Here is a 25626-nt window from a genome sequence, read left to right as displayed (position 1 = left end):
GAGCTGCCCTCGGAGGTCTATTGATATCTGTAGTATTTATCTACAGTATCTATCCTTCTACAGTATCTACAGTATCTATATAGTTATATATCCACAATATCCATCTAGTATCTTTCTATAGTATATATCTGCAGTACCTACCAATCTATAGTATCCAGCTACAGTATCTACCTATCCACAGTATCTATCTATCTATTAAATGTATCTGTAGTATCTATCTACAGTATCTATCCATCTACAGTCTCTACTGTATCTATATAGTTATCTATCCACAGTATCCATCTAGTATCTTTCTATAGTATCTATCTATAGTATATATCTGCAGTACCTAACTATAGTATCCATCTATCTATTTATTAAATGTATCTACAGTATCTATCTGCAGTATCTACCAATCTATAGTTTCTATCTACAGTATTTACCTATTCTATAGTATCTATCTACACTATCTATCTATCTACATCTGTTCATGTGTTGACTGAGACGCTCCACAGTGATGGCAGGAGATGTTTACAGTTTACAGAACAAAAGGAGAACAAGCAGTACAACAATAGTACACAAGAATGACAGCACACTGAGGCTAATTGGAGAGAGGCCTGTCACTGATTACAAACACACACTGTGCGGGTGTGGGTACACGTGCCCCGTGTGTGCCTTCCATGTGCATGCCATTCAGCCCACACACACCTGTGTATGTCTGGCAATTGCTCTGCTGGTGGACAACGCTGTGACAGTGGGCTGCCCTCGGAGGTCTCTTGATATCCAGTGTAAAGCCAGCCCAGTGGAGCTGTGAAAAAAAGCTAATAATATGTTATTGCAGTCTAGGTCCCCCTGTCGCCTCTCCATCAGAGCACCACTGTCACCTTACACATGGACCACAGTGTGATAATGGACAATAATGTGGAGTAGCTGAGAGTGAGAAGTCCAATCTGCCTCCTGAGTAGTAAAAGGGCTGGAGGAAAGCACACCCCATATGCTGTGTGAGAGACCCTGACTCTGAGGGCGTGTGTCACCCTATTATCAATCTCTGGGCATCTCTTCCAAGCATACTTCTGATTGATTATTATCTTATTTCAAGGTTCAGTCTTGACAAAAGGATGCCAGTGTGTAAAACTCTGTAATTACATGTTTTTCCACAAGAATTTGCGAATACTTAAACCAGTTACACAGAAGGCCATTGCCTAATTGTTTCATCATGATGTGTATTCATATTTAATGTATGAGCATTTTCTCCTGCAAAAACATGGTCATTAGTGGGAGCTTCACAGATAAATACTCTCACAAGTTGTTGTGAAAGTGTTTTATTCTCTCAAACAGAATCTAAAATCATGTTATCGGTGGTGACTTCAGGCACGTTTGCAGTATGAGAGGCACACATAAGCCACGATTGTTGTGCTATTGTTGTGCTTTCTTTGTTTAGAACAAAGTTTTGTAAAATAACCTTTAGAACATATAAGTAACAACTGCGTTTTCAAATCTAAACAAATTAAATATGCTTCCTTTCATCCGGCAAATGCCTGAGAGAAATGTTAAAACACAACAAAACAAAAGTAGCAGCAAAACTGTACATACAAAAATAAAGTGGTGCAACTTTCAGGCCTCTAGTGACAGCTTGAGGTTCCGAACACACTGAAATGCATTGTTAGAAACGCATCGCCTGCAAAACCATTGTTTTCCTATGGTATGGCACACGAGGCGTGCGCTCCCCTCGTCTCATTTTTTAAGTGTTTTTTAGACACACTTAAAAGTAAAAATTCTAATTCTCAAGCAAGAGGGGGGCTTTACTACTTCACCACTGCCTTCATGTTTTGATGGCAGTAGATGTGGCAGGGCGAGGTAGCTAGTTAGCTTTTGGACTGTTAGAGAGCTACTTAGTGAGAGGGAAGGAGACATTCATATCTAATGTGATAGTTTCATGTAGGCTACAAGTGAGCAAGGGAGCAAATGAGGGAGCGGCGAGCGCATTATCCATTTTCCGTTAATCACACGTGATCAGTTGCGCACCATGCCGTTTTGTCAGACCTGCTTTGCCACGGCATTTTTGATGCGGCCGCGCATGTAGCGACGTGTCTCAGTGTGATCAGCCCCAAAGGCTACTAAAAGTTACGATGTTAGAGGCGCGCAAAAAAGTTGTATTGAATAAAAGAATATTTAAACGTTTACACCGCTAAAAAATGCTAGAAAAAAACGAGACGTGCAATGCAAGAGAGAGGTGCACACGAGGCGCGGCGTACCATAGGAAAACGATGGTTTTGCGGCCAACGTGTCTTTAGCGACGCGTCTCAGGTCCTAAACGGCAGATCACACCAAGATGTGTCGCTAGAAACACGTTAGCAGAGAAACATTGTTTTCCTATGGCTACGATGCGACTGCCAAGCACTCCTCTCTTGCGCCACACAATTTTCCAGCAGTTACCTGGTTTGTTCAGGTTCTATGCCCTGACCAATGGGCTATTCTGACCCTAACCACTTGAGGTCAGTGCGTAACCTTAACCAATCGTCTCAACCAGCTGATCTTGCCAAGAAAACAAATGGGATAGGGCCAGCTAGCTAGTTAGCTGTTGGACAGTGAGAGAGCTATGAATATGAGAGGGAAGGAGGGGATTCATATCTCATCTTGTGATAGTTACATATGGCTACGGTCTTTGATCAAGAGAAAGAGAGAGAGAGAAACAGACAGAGAGACGTAGAGAAAGAGGCATTTTTGAAGCAGTCGCGAATGATCAGGGCCTCAGGGTGAAAACAATTGGGGGACCCCATGGAGCGGGACTGCTTGCACAACCGGGGTCAAATGTGATTAACGGGAAAATTTGGTGTGCCTACTTTGGTGACAGTGGACTACTGTCTTTGAGACAGTAATAGCTTAGATGAAACTATCACGGCATGAGCTATGAATTCATAGCTCTCTCACGGTGCAGCAAACTAGCTAGCCCTAGCACATCTACCAGTATCAAAACAGGAAGGAATCAGAAGGTAGTGAAGCCTGCTTCTTGCTTGATTTGAGTGGCTGCCTGGTTCAAGTAAGACATTGACGAGCAGTGAAACACCTTGAATGACACTGAAAACTTTTATGTGCATCTAAAAATTACTCGAAAAATGCGGCCATGTCCATTTGACTGTCCTAAAGTATAACCGAGGCTTTAGACTACATTTCAATGTGTGAAGGGTTTAAGGACAATTCTTGAATTGATGATCAACTTCATAATATGATATACATTTTCCATAGGTGGGCAAAATACAGTTTCATGTACCTTATAGCGTTTTATTGCTTTTTATTGTTGCAAGGCAACAATGACTGCTAACGTTGCCTAAACACAAACCATGAACTGTCCACTACAGAATGGCTAATGATTCAGTTTAAATTAATGAAAACAACTTACCCAAAATCTCAAGAACCACACTAATTTGCCTCCAGGCCTGCCGTTTTCTGTTCTGATCATGGGATGGTCAAATAGCTCTGGGTATCCAACAAAAGTTACCACATAATTTTTCCAACTCAAGGCATTCAGGGCGCTCCTGCAAAACCAACATGGAACGCAAAAGCAGCGTGCAAACGTCTGCACCAGGCTGCTAAAACGTCTGATCAGGGCCGAAATCCTTAATGTAAGCGTTAAAATAACATAATAGTTTCTAGTTGTCACACATGCATCGCAGCACTTTCCAAACTCATCAGGTTATAGCAACTATGAGACGGCAAATTGCATCTGACTTTCTATTTGTAATTATTGTGATGTTGAGAGGGCATGGGGGCATTTTATTTTCTGTCTGATGATTGAATTCTTGCCACTCCTGTGCTGAGTTGTATTTTGGTGCGTGACCACGGGCTTTGTGATTTTCCAAGCCTCATGGGACCAATTCCCATTATTTACTTGACTGTGACCCTGTATCGTGACCCCTCAAGTCTCTCATTCTCCAGAAGCCTACTTTTAAATTGCCCATCTAATGGCAACCTGCATTTTTACTGAACTGTAATGAATGCTCCAATTACGCTGAAGGTGATGGAGGTGATTTTCCTATGATAGAAGGGGTGATTGGATCTCCCACACTCCATTTCACTATCTCTCTGCTCTTCAGGCATTCCCACAGACCTGTGGTCAGCACTAGCTGTTGGGGAGGAAACTAAGCCTCTACTCGTGGTAATGCACCCTCTCAGTGCACTGCCAAGCCGTACACCAATGAGGTGACTGCAAAATTAAGTGCTTGAAATAAATGAATTCATTCTGGCAGAAATGTGTCAAATGACCTTTCCGCTGCTCATTACACATGGTGCACATTACACCAGAGAAATGCTCCTGTTGGGATCCTTTGTTTCCCCCCTCCCCTCTGCCTTGTCAAAGGGGAATGGTCATTAATTGAAATCATTTCCATGTGTAAGGTTGTGTAGATCCCTCCTCAAGGTGTGTCAATGGGTCGATAGATATTTGGAGTGTAGAGCAGAGTCAGGTGATAAGAACTCCAGTCATACTGTGCTAAATGACTGCCAAAGCTCCATAAAACCAATTCAAGGGCAGAGGAGTTTGTCCCAGCGGACTATGTTCTGACAGCAGTGACGGTGGTCACTATCCACAGGAATTGAAATGTTTTGGATCACTTATTGCTGGGCACATTTTTTCATTTCCACCCGTTTTTTCCCTCTGATTAAAAGGTTGTTTGTGAGAACTGAACAGTCTCTCTTTCGAGGTGGTATCCTCCTGCTCGACTGAATGCAGGGCATTTCACCCAGCTCTGTGCACAAGAGAGGAGAGCTTATCCTAATGCAGAGGCTGCCTGTCTGGCTGCCAAAAAGAGATGTGGCTTTAAGAGGCCCATACATGGTGTTGATTAGTTTTACTGAGCGGGTATGCAGAGAGCAATAAATTAAATATGAATAAATTAAAAATGTACTCTAGCAGAAAATTGCTTGGAAAACAACCACCTCTCCATTAAAATATGTATAGTAATGCCTTTTATGTGAAGTAACTTGGGATTAGATATCACTGTAAATTAACACGCCATCCAACCGTAGTCAAGAACTTTTCACTTTTAACAAGGACTTATAAAAGAGGTATTTACTCCAATGTGTTGTAATTAATTTGATATTCAAATGAGCTTACGGTATATATTATAATTGCAAATATCCCAAATAAGAGTAGTTAAAAAGGGGTAGTGTCAACAAAGATTGATGAGGCTTGCTTTGAAATTGCCATCTGTTTCAAGTGTTTACTTGATCCCCCCCTTCTTCTGTGGAAATAGAGGCATCAAGGTTTACCCCTGCCATTTGGCCATATGTATCGGTTTTATTTTTGTTTCTTTCTTTTGGGGGGGGGGGGGGGCACTGTGGTGCTGCAGCATACATGAATACACAGACACACACAATGTAAACATTGAAGGGGATCAGGAACATCAGCATGTGTGATGAGCTCCCACAGATAACGTCTCCGCAACATTTCCATGACATTGTAGCTGTGTTACCTCATTACCACAATGTCACAGCAGCAGTGAGGATGTTGCGTTTGGGGTGAGGATGGAGGGGAGTACCGTGGGGGTGGGGGTTCAGCTGCAGGTATCTGCAGATGAGCTGATTAATTAAAGGGATCTCTATTAAGGTTATTGAGATGAACCCCCCTCCCCTCTCCTGGCCGCCCCCATCCACGCTCCTCAGTGGTTAAAGGTGGATGGAGCAGAAGGGGGGCCGATGGAGGGGAAGCATCCTTGCCTCTTTTGACATTAACCTGCGTGCACCCACTTCACACGCCCCACGACTCTCGCCACAAGTGCCTCTCTGCACCCCACCTTTACAGGAGTGACACTCTCTTCAGGCTCCAAAATGGGGCTGCAGAGTTTTAATCCCTTCAGCCCATCAACCCACCCACCCTTACTTCCATCTGTCAGGAGCACTGCTGGAGGAAAAGGGGGGAGGGTTTGGAGGGGTGGCGCATCCCTTGTTCCATCCCGACGAATTTTCTAATTTCCTTTGCCTCCATGCTTTGTCCCAAAATCACGCCCCTAACCTATCCACCATACAGCCTCTCTCGTTCTGTCCCCCCTCCCCTGCAACCTCTTTTCTCTGTTGTTTTGGCCAAAGGAGTAAAAGTACAAATGAAGGCTCCCGTTGGCTTGCAACAATACAAACTGACAGTATTTTAACAGCAACTGAACCTGCTGTCATCATAGATGAAAACATTCGTCCATATTTTCTTGCTGTATTTGAGTCTCTTTAAATTTGTTCCACCCTGAGTCATGAACAAGCGCTACCATAATTCGCGGTAGGTCATATTCTGCTTGCACAAACCAATTTGGAGATTTTCTTTTCTTTATTTTTCCCTATAATTAATAAAAAGTCTGGCACGAGACAATGAGGACCATATGCTGAAATCCCATCTCCGCTTCTGAAAAAAAGTTGCCATACAGACGGTTGTCTAAAGAGAAAAGACATTTAACTAAGACAAATCATTGTTGTGTTTTTTGTTTTTTTTACTTATCAAATGATCTACCAACAAAATCACATTTTGTGAATAAGACAGCACCCAAAAATAAGCACGTCTTATTTTATTTAGTTTGAATGGACCATGAAGACATTACCATACAACATATTATATATTAGTGACAAGTTACATGGACATCACAGGATTAACAGGCAGTATCTCATGCAATCAATTCTAATTACTCATCTTCATGCACAAAACTAGGTAGTAAGCTTTAGGGATAGCACTCTCCTGTCAGATTAACTCCAGGAAATGAATTCAGACACTTACTACAGCTCCATCTGCTGTTTATACCAGTCTGAGTAAACCAAAGGCAGACAGTATGTCAATAATGTTGAAGATTGTTGCAGTCTTTTAGCATGCAGCTTGAATCAAAGATAATTCATGTCATTTGTTCATTCTCATTCTCATAGATTTATTTTGAATAAAACAGACTAACAAAAGACAGTGAGAAACTGTTTTGCATATCTACTCACTATGTTAATAACTATCACCCGAGATCAGTTTGTCTACCTGGAATGAACTTGGGAACTAACAAACTGTGTCCAATTACCTGCAATGTAGAAATATATTTTGAAAACAGTTTGAACAAATGCACACTACATTGACACACTAAAGCACAGAGCCTGTGCATAAGCACAGAAACTCCATTGTTGGCACTCATTCACTTCAAGATGCAAATGGATGGATTTGAAATTCAGCCTCTGTGTGTTATGCTTGACTACTTTAATGTTGTATCTATGCTGGGGATTATTCTCTCTACAGTGGAAAAACCTGTGCTTGAATGGCAGTGCCCTCAAAGTAGCTCCTACTGCTTTCAATGGCCTCCAAACGAGATTAGACCCGTGGCTGCTCTCAGTCCCAATCCTCTGCATTCAGATGGAGCGTAACCAGCCTGTGTGACGGTTTTTCTGTTTTGACACTGAGTGGATGCAGTCACTGCATATAGGGCGTTTTGGAATTGAGAGGTCACTTTGGCGTTGAAATGATATCCAATAAAATGTCCTGTGCTCTTTCTGAGTATTCTCTGCAATTTAACATTAAATTAGGAAACAATAAGAAATATGTTGTCATGTTATTGAAAGTGAAATATGTAAAAGAAAAGAAAATGTTGTGATATTTGGCACATTAAGTATATATAAATACAAACACACACACTCTTGTAATTACACATTTCTGACAAATGCAAATTTTGTTGGAATCAATTTGTACATTTCTTTTTGCAGAAATGTCTGTTTAGATGTTGAACATTTTAGACCAGATTATTAAATGCTGCACTCTAGCTAATAGTCTGTTTTTCCCAGTGTAATAAATGAACATTCCCTTTCAAAATAAGAGATTTTATAATTTCTATATGGAAAAGACAGTGTATATAATAAAGAGATGTCATGCTGAATGACTAGTAGATGTGCTGCTAGGCAGTAAGTCAAATAACTACTAAATAACTGGTTTTGATAAGGAATTAGCGGTGCTGTGCTCAAATCTCCTGGGTAACTCTGTTTACTTGACTAACTCTAGGACACTGCTTTATAATAAAGGCCTTCAATCAGATTCTACAAGTCATGACAAACTCACTCAATCTGAATGCCGGCCACTACAAAACAATGATGACATACAGTTGGCTGTGCAACAGTAAGCATTTGTCCAGCAGTTTGGCCCCATCTGGGTAACACCTCAGACCTGGGCCCTTCTCTTTGGCACGAGGCACTGCTGAGGCTAGACCCTCAGCTGCAGTGGTCTTGGACTTCTTGTACTATTTTCACACCTGCATACGAGGCCCATTTTGTTGACACGGCTGTCACTGCTTAGTCTCTGGTCACCCCCCAAAAAGGTTGCACTAATCACAGCAGTTTCATTCACATCACTGCTAAATCACAGAAGTACATTAAATAAACAGAATTATATTAACTAAAATGCATATCAAGTTCCCATTGTAGTTCAGCTTTTTTCTCTTGTATGTTCACTTCCTTTGACCAAGCAAAAGAAAGTGAACATACAAGAGGGGAAAACTTTTGTGCATACTTTGTTTTCTCACTCTTTCTCTCTCACTGTCCAACACCTGAAGGGGTATTGGTCTTAGAGTTTGCGGGGGCCAGTCCTACTTTTACTGCAGGTTGGTCTCTGGTCGGCTACCTTACCGACTTCAGAGGCTGGTTTCTGTCCTGTACTGAAGCCCTTCTTGTCCTGAGGCCTGTGCTGCTTTGCACTCAGCTGTGTGGAGGGTTTTACCTCAGCATGAGACTGCAGGGATAAGATTCATATTCTTCTTACATTACAGAATTAACTATCACATCCATTTTAAAACAGCTGCATTGAAACACCTTCATTACCATCTTCTGTAATAGGTCAATCTGGCACCATCTAGTGGTCATTGAATATGAAAAGCAGTTTGCATGGCAAGAAGAAAGCACAAAGGCAGTTCAATTAGAAAGCCTGTCTTTAAAATTACAAAGAATTTAAATTTAGATCAAAACCTGTACAATTAAAATCCACCACTCTCTTTTGTCTTATTCCAAGAAACAAGGGATTATCTGGACTCTATGACCATTTATATAGGAGCTAAGGGCTAACAGAGGGTTGCAGAGTGGTAGTTCATTTTTAAATTTGTTTAGTTTCAAACCTGTCTCTTTAACAATATGAGACTCCCAATCATAATTACCACTTCGATTTTGACATTGACATCTACAAATCAAAAACTTTCTTTAAAAAAATGATTAGGAATAACGGGCAAAAACGTCAACAGCTTTGTAAAAAAAAAAAAAAGGTTTTGCTGCAAGTGCTGAATTATCTACTTAACAGGAAAGTCTTATTTAAAAACAGGATAATTACCACGAGGTAAGTGATGTGCAAGCAGAAGTAACAGTACTTATATAGATAAGTACAGACTTGACATCTTTCAAATATTTGGGAGCCGTATTAAGTTAGAGTCCTGAATACAAAAACATACAAAGGCAGCTGAGGTCAAAATGTTGAGCTGTGCAAAACAGACATACCGGTTGGGTGGATGTGGAGGGTGCGCATAAGCTGCTGTCTTCCTCAGCGTGGCTCGAGCATTTGCCGTCTGTTTCTGTTGAAGCACCCCTGGGGAGCAGGGATGTGTCCAGTTTGCCCTCAGAAGGCTTGTCCAGAGTCTGTGTTCCTATTGTGGACGATTTTAAATAACATCAACATCAAGTAACCTTACGTGTCTTTTGTTCCTCTCTTTCTCCTCCGTCCTTCCACTGCTTCTCTGTTCCTCAGTACTCGCCACTGTATGATAATCAAATTCCTCATGTTTACATATTACAACCAGTAACTGGTATGTAGACATTTACTAATTTGACCTCTTTTGGTAACTTTGACATATCCAATGGTACTGGGTATTGCACATGTGAGAGTTAAACAGACCACAAACAAACAAATAATAACTTAATATAAATGAAAATTGCTTTGCCTCCACTTCGTCCTTTGTATTCATAACCAGAATATCTTGTTGTATATTATTGCTGGCACAATAATGACTATTCAAGTTACCATGACCTGGATTTAGTTATTTGAAATAAGGTAAATCTTAATCATTGTCTTACTCTCTTTCTCTTCCTCTTCCCGGTGGATGCGCATCAGGTCCAGCGCATTGAGCGACATAGCAGGCATATTAGTGTCACCCTGTTGGACAAAGCACCCCATAAGAGCTTCTCGTGTGACTCATTTGGTGAATTTTATGAAAGCAGCTGGAACAATCATTGCCTTACTGTAATCCAGGGGTTTTCTAATAGCTCATCAGCGGACATGTGGTTTTTAGGGTACTCATCCAGAAGGCAAGTCAAAATATTTTTTGCTGTTGAGACAGACTCAAGCCAGTCAGTAACAATCTGAACAGTAAAACTGCATTGCAACATCCTGTACTACATGTCAATGAAACAATATATTCCTTCACTTGATATCACAAACAATTTATCCTTTTTTGCAGGATTACATTTAGAATTCATTTATTATTAAGTGTCACCTGCATCACTGACTGTGACCCAGATGGGACGAGTAAATATGTCTTCTTTGCTCCGAATCTAATTAAGTAGGTCTTCTTTTGTTTTGAATGCAAACGGAGGCTTCCCACACAGCCTATAGGGACACACAGCTCAGACACATGCACTGAAAAAAATGATTCGGCCCCCCTTGTAAATGTTACATGTCTTAATCTAGTTTATTTCATCGATTTTAATGTGTAATTGAATCCTACGTATCTTTTTTTATTAATCTCAAAAATTTCTGCGCTCGTTTAAAATGAGTTAATTCCATTCAGGTAAAAGTAATGAGAAAAAAATATGTACTATTTAATTTCCACACGTTTTCCTGTCTGCGCATGGGCAGACTGCTAGAAATTCAAATTCTGAAGGCGGGATTGTTTTCACTCTGGGGGATTTCTGTTAGAAGCTCCTGTACTGCCTGTCCACAGGTCTCCACAGGTCTATTTATAACCATATGTGTGTTATATTTGTTGTAAAACAGTTTTCTTTACACTTTAAAACAGTGTTTGATAGAAAAAATCATTTAGCTGACACTATCAATTGTGTGTTTGCTACTTTAGCTAACGTTACAACAGCTAACGTTAGCATAGTTGCTACTTTAGCTAACGTTACAATAGCTAGCTTAGTTGTGTAGTAGCATAATGTGAAGGTGATATGTATGTTAACGTTAAGCTAACATGATATTGTTCTCAAGTGGAATGCTAGGTGAATTCAATTGTAGTAGCTTTTAGACTGTTTTAGTAGCTTGTGGACTTCACTAACATGCATGCAAATGTTAATGGACTATTTAACTGGCCATGCTGATTGCCAACTGTAACGTTATATTCCTGACTGGTTGTGTGGAGAATTGCAGTATTAAAAGCATTATTTAGTAGAATTAATAACACCCCTGATGGTGAATAAAATTGTCACAATGATAAGAATGTAAATTATGTTAAGAGTCACAATGTATTTACTTATGGAATGTATTATAGGTTTACAGGATGTTTACTTATAGAAGATATTATATGTTTGCAATAAGTTTACTTGTAGGAGTCTTAAACATAATCATAGTTAAGTATTGAACCAAAGTATAGTCAAATAGTTAGGGGGTTCTGAGCTATGAGGCAGTGGGTGCAGGGAAGATAAGGATGAATGAAGAATGCAGGGGACAGGCTTTTCACGACCATATAAGGGAATAGGTCGAGGGCCAGAGACATCAAAGTGGTCACAGAGGAACTGGTCAAGATGACCACGAGGGCTTATCAGGAGTCCTGCCAGAAAGAGGAGCGATGACGGATCGATACAAGGAGGGAACAAAGCGACTACAGCCAATCACTGATGGGCCTGGACATCTGTTTCCAACGTTTTGGGACAGCTTTGACACTTTCCGACTTTCAAGGAGTATAAAGAACAATGTTTTAGGGAGTTTCTGCAGGCCACGGCACTCCGTTTTTCAGCCACCCGGCTAGGTCGGACCTGTGAGTGGAGTTGCACGTGGTCTCTGCTCTCGAGAAGCATACTATCGATAGTGTATTTTAGATTGTAATTGTCATCATCAGTTTACAGTTGTTATCGTTTAATTAAATACTGTTTTGAATTTGGACCGGATCGAGTTACTTTTTGATGCGCCTGCGCAGAAAGAAGTAAACACGGCAGCGGCCTTGCGATTCCTCCAGAAACTTCAGCCTTAACAGTTGCAAGTATGTTTTTAAATATTTTTAGTATGGTAGAATTAGACAAAGCTAACTGTGAAATCACAATATTCTTATAAAAACAAGGGATCAAAAGGGGGTTGCTCATAGCGAGTATCACACATCTCTGTAGTTGTCACTGTGTTGCTGATTTTAATCAATTAAATACCAAAACGATTCAACAGTATATCATCAATGACAACCATAGCTCTGAAGAGAAGAACAAATAAATAAAGTCTGTGATCAGTGTGCAACATGATTTGCTAATGTCAGTGAGTAGAACAAACAATGTTTTGCACACACGGTCACAGTGATGGGTTTACCTTGCTTACAGTAGGCCAGGCTGAACGGCCTCGTTAACACAACTTGGTGGAGTGAGAGAAGGCAGGAGGAATAATACAATTTGCCCTGGGCAGTCCTTTTCACTGCACTGTTTGAAACAACCAATTATAAAACGCAACAGTGTTGATGGGGTGTGAAAGGTAAGTTAGACCAACTGTGTTCACAAAACAAACACCTGAAACTGTTCTCTTTCTTTCCCTTCATCCATTTAAGACATGTTTTGTTCAATGTTACCTTTTTTCGACTGCTCGCTGACAGCTGAACTCTCAATTTCATATTCAGAAATGTCTGTATTTAGTAAAGTATATATACTGTAAACTTACAATAACCCATTCTAGAATACTCTACATCTGCATTTCTTTTGGTTATTTAATAAAACACTGTTTGCCAACTATAACATCATTTTTGGTGTATTATATTTCAGTATTCTACTCTCACTCACTGAAATAAACAATTGGATTTGCAGTGTAGTTACATGTACATGCAAAATGTACCATGTTGTTGCCAGGATGTGTTAGCATTAAAGCTCAAATCACAGCCGAGCCGAAGTAAAGCTCCAAAAGCTAACACCTGAATGTGACAAAGGACAGCAAATGTGATAATTTGAGAAAACACATGAGTTCTGCCTACCAAGTTCAAAACCAGCTCTTTCTCATTAGTATTATTAGTTTCCATAAAGGTGAGGGAAACCTGCAGAGGGACTTTCCATGTAAAAACACACTATTAATCAGTATTGCTCCCTGGCTTGTTGTAAATTAGTCATTAGACAGGTGTAACGAGGCCTCGTTGCCAAGCAATGTCCTAAATTACAACTAACAACAGATTTTTACGACAAGAAAATAATTATTATAATGCTTCTATAATGACTGAAAACCATAATAGCAAGGTGTTGGGATCTGGCAGAAGCAAGTTTGGTTATTAGCAAGGTTGAAAATGTAATCAATAGGATTATTATATTAATAACAACAACGGGTAACCACCCTGGGATGAGGGACCAATAACCAGTCTCAAAAGTGTTGTTCACTCAAAATGTCCATAGTGAAAGTATTATTCCACATTCAGTGTTCCATGTTTTTTACACATAGAGCAAGAGACAGGGACCAAACCACCGATCTTCCGGTTAGCGGACGACCCACACTGCCTCCTGATTCACAGCCATATGAATATGAAGTAAATCAACAACAGCATTGTTTCACTTGTCTTCTGGTTACAAATGTCATGTCTGTTGTAATTTCAGGGAGGAGCAAGGTGAGGACTTCAATCAACCCAAGTCATCAAAAACTTGATCTTCAGCTAGCGTTAAAAGATGATTTGTATCACTATCAACATGTCCATTTGTAGAAGGACATTACTTTTTTTGTGAAGGTAGACAACAGCGTCAGCTAAGCTACAGATGATAAGCTTGGTCTCGTCCTCTGTAAGGAACTTCTTCCGCTTCAACAGCTGCTTCAGATCCCCTCCAACGCAGAGGTCAACAACCAAATAAGTCATCTAGAAACAAGCAGAGAAAATGCATCTGAATCAATAATATTCATGCAGACACAGTAATAGATTATGATGTGTCATATCATATATGTCATGACCTGCATTACACGTAGCCCACTCTCTCAATTAGGCTTACTTTGAGTTTGTTACTTAAAAGGTTAGCATTGCTCACCTTAGCCGTGTGGTACACTTCCTTGAGCTGTATTATATGAGCATGATTCATTTGATTGAGGATGTTTATTTCATGCTCCAGCATCTTGACTTTCGAACTTCCTGGCTGAAGTGACAGAAAGTTAAATCATAACTGAAGGAGTTTCAGTCTGGTTGTGACTATTTGTTTCTCTCAAAACATTAAACTCTCTTATTAGTGCAACTTGTATCACAGTAAAAAAACAGGCCTCCCAGAGGGATGCCAAATGCACTCACTGCCGGTTTGCAAACCTTCTTAATAGCCCATTTGGTCTGTGTCTTAATATGGGTGGCTTCATAAACAACTCCAAAGCTACCTTGACCCAATTTCCTTCCAAATTCATAGATTTCCTATGGGGATAAGGAAGAGAACATTAATACACACCTGCTCACTGTCAGACAGCAGAGGATTTGCCTTGTGTTTCTGACTTTAGGATCATTTCACTGTTTTGGATTACAAAAACATTATGTCTTAACTCAAGACCTGAATTCCAAAGTGCATCCTAATTTCAAGCTCTCTGAAAAAAACCCAGAAAATGTTCAGGTCTCTGGCGGTGCAGAATATAGTATTTCTAATCAAGTTACAAATGATTAAGTTGCTGCTGCAGTTCGTTCAATCTCAGGTCTAATTAACTTGATCATTATCTGTGTGCATGCAAGGCTGAGCACTGGCTGCTTTTGGATTTGGCGAAGGGAGCATTCAAATTCCCCAATGAAGAGGGGCCATACAGCAGCAAAGTGAAGTTTGATCCACTTCTGGTGCAGATAAGAGTGTACCAGAGAGGTCACTAGTGAGTCTGTGTGACTTATTCCGTGGTGGCCCTCAGCACAACATGCGACTGCAGTGGAATCGTGTGAAGAAGCTCGCCATACCCTCAGGTGAGCATCATTCTCCAGGCGCGTGAAAGGCAGATTCCTCTCCGGAGTGTCCCTGCCGGTCTGAGTGGACACCATGTTCATGCCTAATCCGCTAACAAAAGACGTGTGTCATCTAGAGATGGAAGAAGAGGGCAGTCATTATCCCTCTGAAATGTCTTGTCAGGTCCATAACAAAAATAAAAAATATAAATCAGTTCAAATAATAACTGCATTTCTTTGACAACTCGATTAGCTATCCTAAAAAATATGTGCGCAAATGCAATCAGGGAGAGGGATTCCTTAAAATGTTGTGATTATTAAAGAACAAAACACTTTTGTGAATATTGTTGTGGTGCAACAGATATTGCTATTTTATATTCATTATTGATTAACAGTTATAATTAAAATCATTAAATTATAGTTAACAGTATTGTTTCTAATTTGTCAGTATTATCTCAAAATGTATTACCGACTACAAGGGAAAAAAACACAAATATTCTTTAATACAAGCAATCATCCCTGCTAGTTTTGAAAAAGAGTTAAGCCACTAACAACCTTTAATTGAAGCTTAGGTAACACTGTATAATAACTACACACTATGAAGCATTAGTTAAGTATGAGTAAACCCTTAATTCATCATTTATAAAGCATTGTTCCTACACTAACTCATTAGTATGCAATTCATGCAAGTTATAAATGTTTTATTCTTGATTAATAAGCTCGTCTGTTATGTGTTTCGTGATTGTGTTTTCATACTTTATAAATGATGGATTCTCCATTTGTAAATTAAATATTATATATATTACAAACCAATTATTAAGGAGATGATTCATTATTATGCTTATTAATCAAGAATAAAACATTTATAACTGTTGTGAATTGCATACTAATGAGTTAATGTAGGAAGAATGTTTTATAAATGATGAATTAATTGTTTACTTATACTTAACTAATGCTTCATAGTGTGTAGTTATTATAAAGTGTTACTAAAGCTTATTTTACTAGTATTGAAGACATTGTTTAAAAAATAGCTCACAAAGTTAATTCAAGAAATCAACACTTGTGTACAGAATCACTGAATCTTTACTTACCCTGGTCTAACATGTCATTGTTTTTTTAAATCACTGGTTTATGAGCAAACTTCTGTCTCAGTCCAGGCCCATATTAACTTTAAGCACAATTTACCCAGTCTCTAAAGCAACATTAAATGTAAAGCAATTATCAAGTGATGACTGGGAGCTATGAAGTGGATCCACCACATGCACAGCAATTAATTATTAACAAGGAAGCGGTGTCTTTAACCTCTTCACACAGATGCATTATTTTAGCCCTGACAGGGCTCTCATAACAGGCCTGTCTCTCCCATTATCTAATGTCTATTTTCCAATCAAAACGGTTGTGACAGCCTCTGGAAATTCCAATCACCTCAATCACCGCTCATTTGTGGAAGACAGAGGCATGTGATGAGTGTATCACTGGGGACTTGAAGTGACTGGAGGAGGGTCCTCGCACCTCAGGTGTCTCCAGGACAGAGGTGTCTGGTCATTAGCCCCAGTTAAAAGGTGCAAAGGAAATTGGATAGCAGGGTCAGGTCAGGGGGAGAAGTCTGATCTTAAAAAGGGTCACTAACAGACACAGGTTTTGAATTGCTTTAAGCTTGGGGTTGTCTATCTGCAATTCATGGAGCTGTGTTTCTAACACCACAGATCAAACTGCAGGTCAAAACACAACATATATTACTTGTGTCTGTTAACAGTGCAGCTTGCACCCAAAAACTAACAGAATACTTCAAGGGCCGGAGGAAGAAAACTAACCCAGACTAGATCAGACTCGGCGTCCAAACGTACCCATGAATTATTGCATTTGAACCCTGATCAATACTGATATACAGAGGAACATTTGCTACTACTGTCAAGTTGAAAATAAATCTAGGAAATTGTAAATGCAACTGAGAAAAGCTACCAGATATTTGTCCACCATTAACCAACTTCACCAAGAGGGAAGACTGTAACAGACAGGAGGTTCCAGCTATTCCTCCCAAATTCCACCACTCTCGATGAAGCTGATCTAAACAACACTCAGGAATTTGCTAATGTCGTGACAAGGACAAGATCCTTTCCCAGCTTGCAACTTGGCCAAGTGTGTTTGTTGCATGACCAAATTGCTGGAAATAAAATCTCAGTGGTTGGAGGAATTTTGCTCCTTTGCTTCCTGTTCATCTAAAATGTCTTCCATTAGGCCTATAAGTTATCGTACCAGGTACATCGGTAGTGATAATGTGAAATTATAAAACATCCATGTCTAGACTGCTTATTTTCTTTTTTGTTAAATTGATTAAGTTAAAGTATCCTGTGCATGGATCTTTTCTTTCCATCTCTCCATAGATGGAGGATTAACCCATGAATGAAAACTGAATTATTAACTATGTCAAGTAATGATTAAATAATAGAAGACAGCACAACTGAACAATGTCAAAACATAATGGTCTTTGTTCACACACACACACACACACATACACACACTAAAAGATAAGTAAACATCAGAACACAGCCCAACCCAAAGGAAACAAAGGCTGTGGTCCACCTTTTACGTTGAGTTTGCCTCATCTCCAGTTTCAACAGGAAGTAATTAGAGCCGCCGGTTCATCACAAGTCAAGCCCATACTTGCCTCATCTCTCCATCATTCTGTCAGACAGCAATTTGTGTTTATTTACACTACTGAGTACCGAGTGAACAAATAGACGTAGTGCCTAATGACTGGGAGAGTGGGGGATACTGTCTAAGAACTTAGCACACAAAATCAATGTCACTTTGGAACAAAGAGAGCATGGACATGGACGGATGACTCTGATCTTGTGTAACTTTTCTTCCCTTAAACCTGCTTGTCTTTCATTAACTCAACGTAATATGTATTTACTCTTTCTCCCCCCGTCCTTAATGCCAATAAGACCACTACTAGCCTAGAGAGGCTGCAGTGTTCTTTTATATACTACTATTATAAGACTATAAGACTTCTGAACACAACTAACACAATCCTGACAGTGTCGTACAGCAATACAGTAATACTGCTGCTGATCAATCAGTTTTAAGGGCTATTGCAGAAGGAAGGGGTATCTGTGGGTAGCACAACACAAGTGATGCTGAAAATATTTGTCGATTCATTAATGAGTTAATCGACGTAAAATAAATCAAGGATTTTCTGCCCTGTAGGTCAAAACATCTTGTTTCATGGAGCGGCTTTTCCCATCTGCAATAAGGTCTCTGAACTTTGAATATATACTCGTCTGCATCTTTGTGTCATGTGCTTAAATATCCACTTAGTTCTGCCTATCCAGTAATACTGTAATTATCATTTATTGTGTGATATGTCTGTCAATGCATGACGTCTGTCTATGTGCAATGCTTCATATATCTGTGGACTGTGTCTAGTCACCACATTTATTACTTTTTTCCCTGATACTTTAGATACTAAACGGTTAACCACGAAACGAATCGACTCAATAATCAATGATGGAAATAATCATTATTTGCAGCCATTTGTGCCATTTGCCAGAAGAATAACTGCAGCATATCAAAAGTCAGCAGTGGTGTGTCCCAGAAAGAAATGCTGCTGCTGTGTCAAAACGGTTACCTCTTTTCAGTCTCAACCAGACCATCAAGATAATGCAAATTTCAATTATTGTACAGCGCCTTTGATTTCTTTAATGGAATAAATAGCAGAATAAATTAGGCTTAAGCAGCTTCTAATGACGGTGCCTCGGGCTGTAACAAGCAGCCTCTAAAATATAGCCTGAAAATCAAACAAAAACTGAATCTTACTTACTGCAATTAAAATGTACACTGCTATCCGTTTTGCTTGAGCCCAAATATTACATTTTCCTCATGTGAAACTTAATCATTTATTGACAGCTTGGCTTTGATGACAAATGATAAACTTCACAGTCCTAATGAAGCGTGGAATTACATTACCTGATGAGGCAAGAAATTGCATGTTTAGAATGCAAATATAGAGCCCATCTACTTCACTAAGTTATGAGGTGACTCATAATATTATGCAGAGAGATTATCAAGGCTTGTGGTCTAAATGTAACATACCGAGAACCTTTCAACCTTAAGCCATTAAAGCATACAACACTCACTAAAGAGCTGTGAACAAAACATAATAGACAGCTGATGGACAAAAAAAAAAATTTAAATTGCTATTCCTACACTCAGCAAACAAGTAAAGCATGTTGCTGCTCCCAGAATCCCCTCTGTCTCCAATGGTCATATTTGATAAGTCTATTGGAAAGAAAACATGCTTTTGCCAAAAGGAAGTAAAAGATCAAATTCTGCCATTTTGCTCAGAGCACTCCACATGTTGTTCGGAGATAAGGGCCAACAAATTCAAATTTTCTCATTGGTTTAATCCTGGTTAAAGCTAATCTCTGCTCTATGCTGGGCTCAGCCTTGGGAAGCTGTGAGGGCAGACATCTAGAGAAAATGTAGGCCGTAGCAAAAAAAAAAACAAGAACAAATTCATTTCAATGACAACCCGGAGAGAGAAGTTCATATCAAGAGTACACAGACCTTCGGTTATAAATCATTCATTGTCCAAGGGTGACGCTCTTTACTGAAAATGTGTTTTAACCAGTTAGCTAGGACAAAAGATGCAGGACAACGTCATCTTTATGACCAAATAATATTGAGGCTAGATCTAATTTTGTACTTTTTCAATCGGGGGTGACGTAATTTAGTTGCTACATATTGATCTGAGAGCATTTCGAGGTGAAATCATGTTAAAACTGGTTCAAAAGTGAAAGTTTATTCGCCGACTATTTATAGTGGTTGTTTAAACGTTCAGGTTTAGACCAGATTTCAACGGGATTTGCAATACTGGCTTTCAACTGACGTCTTTTAAACTGAAAAATGCTCACTGGGAACCATTAACGTAACTCGGTGTATATAAGCATAAACGTAAAGTTTAAAACCAAATACATTAAGGATACTCTTCTTAATGCATATAATAGTGCTGTAAACTTGAAGTCTATAATCAATTTAAGGAAACGATAAAGTAGCATCCCCCCCCCCCCCCCCCCCCCCCCCCCTCCAATGGCACACGTTGTCATAGCAACGAAACATGACGTTGAACGAGCTGACGGTACAGAAACGTCTAAAGATAATACACATGACATGTATAAATGTACCTCGGTGGTAATAATGTGAGGGCTCACTGTAGAAGACTGAACAGAAGATCCTTACCTCTTGAAGTGGAGCATTTACATTCAGGAGGTTGGTCTTCAACAGCACACACAAACTTTTTCAATGAGTGACTACGGGAAGCGAAGAGGGACAAACTTCCACTAATGAATGAACAGGGCTTCTCTTAATTCAGGGGCTTGCAGCGCCTCTCGTGGCTCGTGTGTGTGTCGACCAACGTGAAGCAGACCCTGATAGTGAGATGGCGAAATGTGACAACGATTTTCACTGATTTACAACGTGCGCACTAACCATAAATTCTGGGGAACCAGTTTTCTGTGAGGTACCCTGGATTTTCTTTGGTCCGTAGTCTCCATCTAGTGGACGGAACTGTAGTGTTTCGTGTGAGTTGTTAAAATGATTTACAATTCATTTTGGAACAATTCAACCACACTTGTCTGTTAAGATGAAGATAACATTAGAGAGTCAAAACTTTGAAGTATTTAGCATTTTATCAACTGGGAAGAATACGAGATTACATCATAAATTACTTGAAAATGTATTTCTATGAGCAAGGTCACTATGGGAGCAAACACCTTTCTGTTTCTGTTGCTGTGAGATATTTTACCAAGACATAGATACTGCTGACTCTAGTGTACTTCTTCACCTTGACCACTCAAATGTCCCTTATTGGGACACAAAAGCTTTCTTTGATGCTGACCTTATCTACAATGATGGTCTAAGATCATTTTTTCTGCACTCCCAAGAAAATATAGAATCACATTTATTGTAACATCAGACCTACTGCACTGTTTATAGCCACAATTGAAATGTCTTGATTAACCATACTGAAAACAGTTTAACTGAGTTAGCTCTGTTTAGGTTACAGTTGAGCTGTTTGCATGCAATTTAAAGAGATTAGTGGAAGGTGGGCTCGGTAAATCTTAACATTAAATGTTATTTGGGCTGCCTGAATTGTAATCTTTGCATGGCATTTAACTGCACCCTAGAAAAGCATATTTTAATTAGGTCTACCAGACTAACGTCTGCTTTTCAGGAGGTCTGATGCGGCTTTCAGATTTTCTCTACATGAAGACACAAAGCATGTTGCTTACTGTAATTCAGCTACCAACTGCAGAATTATGTATTTGTGAGACTGCTTCTGATGAAAGTTGTGAGACATAACCAGAGCAAAAACAGTGTTGCTTGCTAGCAAAATTATTAATAGGAGCAGACCACCTGCCACCTATTTTATATCATCAAACAAAATCAGCAGCAAAATAAAGTATACCATACAGCCTCAAACGCTGACTTTTGAGAAATTAAATTACAACAGATATTTTACATGCTGTGAAATCATTGACCTTTGACTTTTGACCCCTACCTACAGTGTCCACTGTTTGATTCAATAATTTGCTGGACTTCTAGTCCACTTCATTCAGGAGGCCAAAGCTAAAGAAAATGCCCGGAGTTTAGTTACAGACATTATGACCACTGATTTCCACCATTAGACAGACTTCCGCCTTTACCAGAGACGTTATTGATGAGTTTGTCTATGGGTTTGGAGCCACTGTATCGTCTGCGGTCTGCAAGGTGCTTAAGGTTCTCCATCACATGACAAATCAGTTTAGTGAACAAGTTAGATTTCAAAGTAGCTCTCCTCTGAGAGCTTGGCTCAGTCATCCTCAGCCAAGGATCGGCCCCTGGAAAGTATACTGTGTGCACTTGCTTTGACGTCACGTTTGACGAGACAGTGCGTCACACAGACAGCTAATGTCATGCAGAAAAAGGCACAGATCCTTAACTGTTTTATATTAAAGGGATTATTTACCCAGTTAATTAACTTGGAGGAGCTCTGAGGTTCCACTACTAGTATGAATCCAAAATCGAAATGTCCTCAGCCCAGTGTGCGTGGGTTCATATTGATTCTGTTTGTCTACAAAGTCAAACTGTGCTTCATACAGGGAAACATCTGCTAATCCCAGTACATCGTGTTGGAATGCAGTCCTTAACTCGCAGCATACCGCGTTGATCCTCACCCCGATAGGTCCACACACATTCATCTCAGGAATGGGACTCATTAGCTCATCAAAGTAAATCCCTCAGCTCGGCTTCATTCCCAGCAGACTATACGGTCACTCACCCCTTACAACTCTCTTTGATCTGCGGCAGGATGCTTGTGACGTGGAGGAAGGACAGTCGGTCAGTGATGGTGTGCACCACCACAAATCCATCTGGCCGGTTCACATGCTCCCACAGGATACACCTGCTGCTTCCACTCTGACACAGCAAAGGTGGATGCGGAGATCGAACGCAGCACCACATTTATTAACTGATCGGACTACAGAAGCCATGAAAAGATTTCAACATAAGATGCTTCTTCTTCAACCTACTGCAGAAAGCTGCGAAAAACCTGGTAAAACATTTGCTAAAATAAACAAGAAGGCTGCCAAAAGAGAGTAAAGATTGTATGGCAACAGTGTCACTGAGATACTTTTATGTGAGTTTTGCAGCCAATAAAAGTAAAAACTTTGGTGGTAAAGAATAAAGGCTGAGTGATTACTATAGCTGCAGGCTACTATTATGAATACCTCGGTAACATTTGGTTTATTTTGTATGGTACAGAAGACAATAACGACAATTCATCACCTAAACTAATATAATACATTCTTTTATGATTAAAACATGTTATTTTTGCCTGTGAACATGGATCAAATATACCCAAGTTGAACTATCTGCCATCAATGGACATCCTTCATGGTATAATGAATCCACAAAGAAACGAGTAAAAATATGTTTACTATAAAAAGTAGGATATGCTAGTAATCAAGTCTACCCGATGAACGTTAATACAAGTGGAGAGTTAAACACATTGAATGCAAATGTGCAAAGCTTTCTTATGAGAGTCAATGAACACAGCATGATGCCAGTTTAGTCAAACTATGGGACAATGATTACTTTAATCACTGTGGTGCATGATTGCACATAGGGGGGAAAACAAACCAATTCATTTAGAGCAGAAGTGAAGAGGTTATAAACATAAAACCCCCTCTGCAAACTGTAATTCTATTACAATCATCCAGCCTGCAAGATAAACACTTTGTGATGGTAAAATGTCCACATCGCTGATTTCAAACACATATGACACAGACTGAAAACGAGGTTTTGTTGACTCACCTTAGATCGATGAACATAATAGGTGAGGCCAACAGAAACACATTGGGAAATGCATGAGAGCAGTAATTAAGTGCCTTTCTTTGATATAAAAAAAAGAGTGGTTTCATGAATAAATCTACATACTGGCACTGGAGGCATTACTCCATAATGTTTAGTCAGGAATCTCCCCGGAACAGCTGGGGAGAATCTGAGAGTAACAAATAAACAGCTTTCTGAAATTTGGCATTTGTTAAAAAAGACTTGCAAAAGTGTGCATGGATCCTTATGTTGCTCACCTCTATGCCAAAATGCAGATGAAAAAGTACATTTCATGTATTGATATACTTTTAATATATTATTAATAGGGTTGTGGAATATATCAAACATAGTATTTGTAATATATTGCTGAACATAACAAATAATGCGACTTTTCATAAAAGTATCATATTTGTCCGTACATTATATATCTGAGTATAAAATGAATTTACAGTTTTTTATTATTTTATTGTCATTGCATTTTGTTATATGTTTTTGAAGATAACACAATACTCACATGCATTACACAATATATATGGAATCCTTCCTTGCATTGAATGATGTTGGATATATTACATTATATTTTTCAATATACAGCATGTCACTTTAAATTTCATGAATAGTTTTGCAATGTTGTTGTTGCATGGTAGTCTTAGGTAAAAGTAAAGACTGAAAACAAAAAATCTTAACATAAGTTGAGTGCTTATTATTTTTCCAACATAACAATGCCCAGTAGATCCACACGAGATCACAGAAATGTCCTCTCAGCTAAAGGTTGGAAATCATCCCGTTAGCTTCAGCGGACACATTCATTTCAAAGTCACTTCTTTCCATAGAAATCTGAATGGCTTAGTTAAGTCAATACGATACATTTCCATCTATGCTCTCAGTGTGCTGTTTGGGAGCCACATTACTTGACAAATATCACACTGCCATTAGCATCTGTCTTGGTTTAACATAATGTCAACGTGTAACATTACATTTATTTTATAATGAGACGTATATAAGATAAATTAAATAAACACACACTTATACAAAGTGATCACACTTCCATATCATCTACATTTTACTCTCCATGCATAATTTACACAGAAAAAGACTGTCTGCTGTGCTCGCCTGTTTTACCAGCACTCGCTCCCAGCAGAGCCAACTTGATTTCATTCATGATGGTAAAAAGTGGGAAATGAGCTGTTAAAAACTTCCCCTCCTCTTCTCTCTCTTCTCTACTCTCCCTGCACTGACGAGTGTTTGGAAGAGCCGCTTCACCAACCCCATGGCCCCGAGACAACTGAAAACATCCAGAGTCTCTGACCCTTCTCAGCCAACAAGACAAGTTTTGCAAGAATCGCTGATGAAAAGGTCGACCAACACACAGATGATACAGACAGGTTTCAGGACATAGGTGTTGAGAATGACAAGCCACATTTTTCCTATGTGTTATTTTGCAAAACAGTATCGGTGTGTGTCACGTGTGTCATGAGGAAAATTCAAAAGCATCTCTTCTGTCTCCACTGCTTCATGGACATTTTACAGTGTAAAAAGAGAGAAATATCTAAATTGAGTCCAGTTTTCATTGTATGACCCTTTAATAAATTAATAAATAAAAAAATAGATAATATTACAGGATAAGTCTTTCTAAACACAAGTGGCATCGGGGCTCCAGCAAGTGTCCAGCATAACTAATTGATCAAACATGACTTTCCAAATAGATGTGAGCGCTTAATTTGAAGGTCCCCTCAAGAAAGAAAGTCACTCCAAAACAAAAATACATAGTGCTTCACTGGTCAGCTCTGATTGTATCTCAATGCTTGTGTCTGCCCTTTTCTTTGATCATCAAAGGTCACAGAGGTATCTCATTAATGTTTTACTAGTTTGCAGAATGAAAGGTCACAAACTTTACTCGAGAAATAACAAAGCAAGATGCCCCCTGACCAAAACAGTGTACATATTACACCTTTGACTTATTTTTGTATGTGTTCTTTAAAAGAGAAACACAGACAAATACATGAAGGAAAGTTTAGCAGTGCAATCTTTAAAAAGATGCCGTTTTATCCCTCCTATCCCTGAATAAACACTTAACATTTTTACAGCAAATTACAACCGATGTCAAACTGCAACTTGGACAGTTTCTGTACTGTACTCATATTTCAGTTTAACAACAATAAAACTCCAATAAAGCATTCCTTTCTCCAGACATCAATGTATCTAACAAGATACATCCCCCCTTCTATTGTGTGACTAA

General features: G+C 39.3%; 1 protein-coding gene across 1 annotated transcript; it reads right to left on the bottom strand.

Annotated features, from left to right (window-relative positions):
• Positions 1–8539: 8539 nt before the first annotated feature.
• Positions 8540–15110, bottom strand: stk33 (serine/threonine kinase 33; the record flags this gene model as incomplete). The annotated part of the gene is made up of 8 exons (XM_079160877.1): positions 8540–8704; positions 9457–9602; positions 10030–10108; positions 10195–10280; positions 13835–13973; positions 14140–14244; positions 14394–14507; positions 15030–15110. The coding sequence occupies 8 exons, from the start codon at positions 15108–15110 to the stop codon at positions 8540–8542; spliced, it is 915 nt and encodes a 304-aa protein (XP_079017003.1).
• Between the last annotated feature and the right edge of the window lie 10516 nt (positions 15111–25626).

Source organism: Pholis gunnellus, assembly GCF_910591455.1.
Source record: "Pholis gunnellus genome assembly, chromosome: 1".
In the NCBI taxonomy this organism is placed as follows: domain Eukaryota; kingdom Metazoa; phylum Chordata; class Actinopteri; order Perciformes; family Pholidae; genus Pholis; species Pholis gunnellus.
This window is presented reverse-complemented; position numbering and strand designations above follow the sequence as displayed.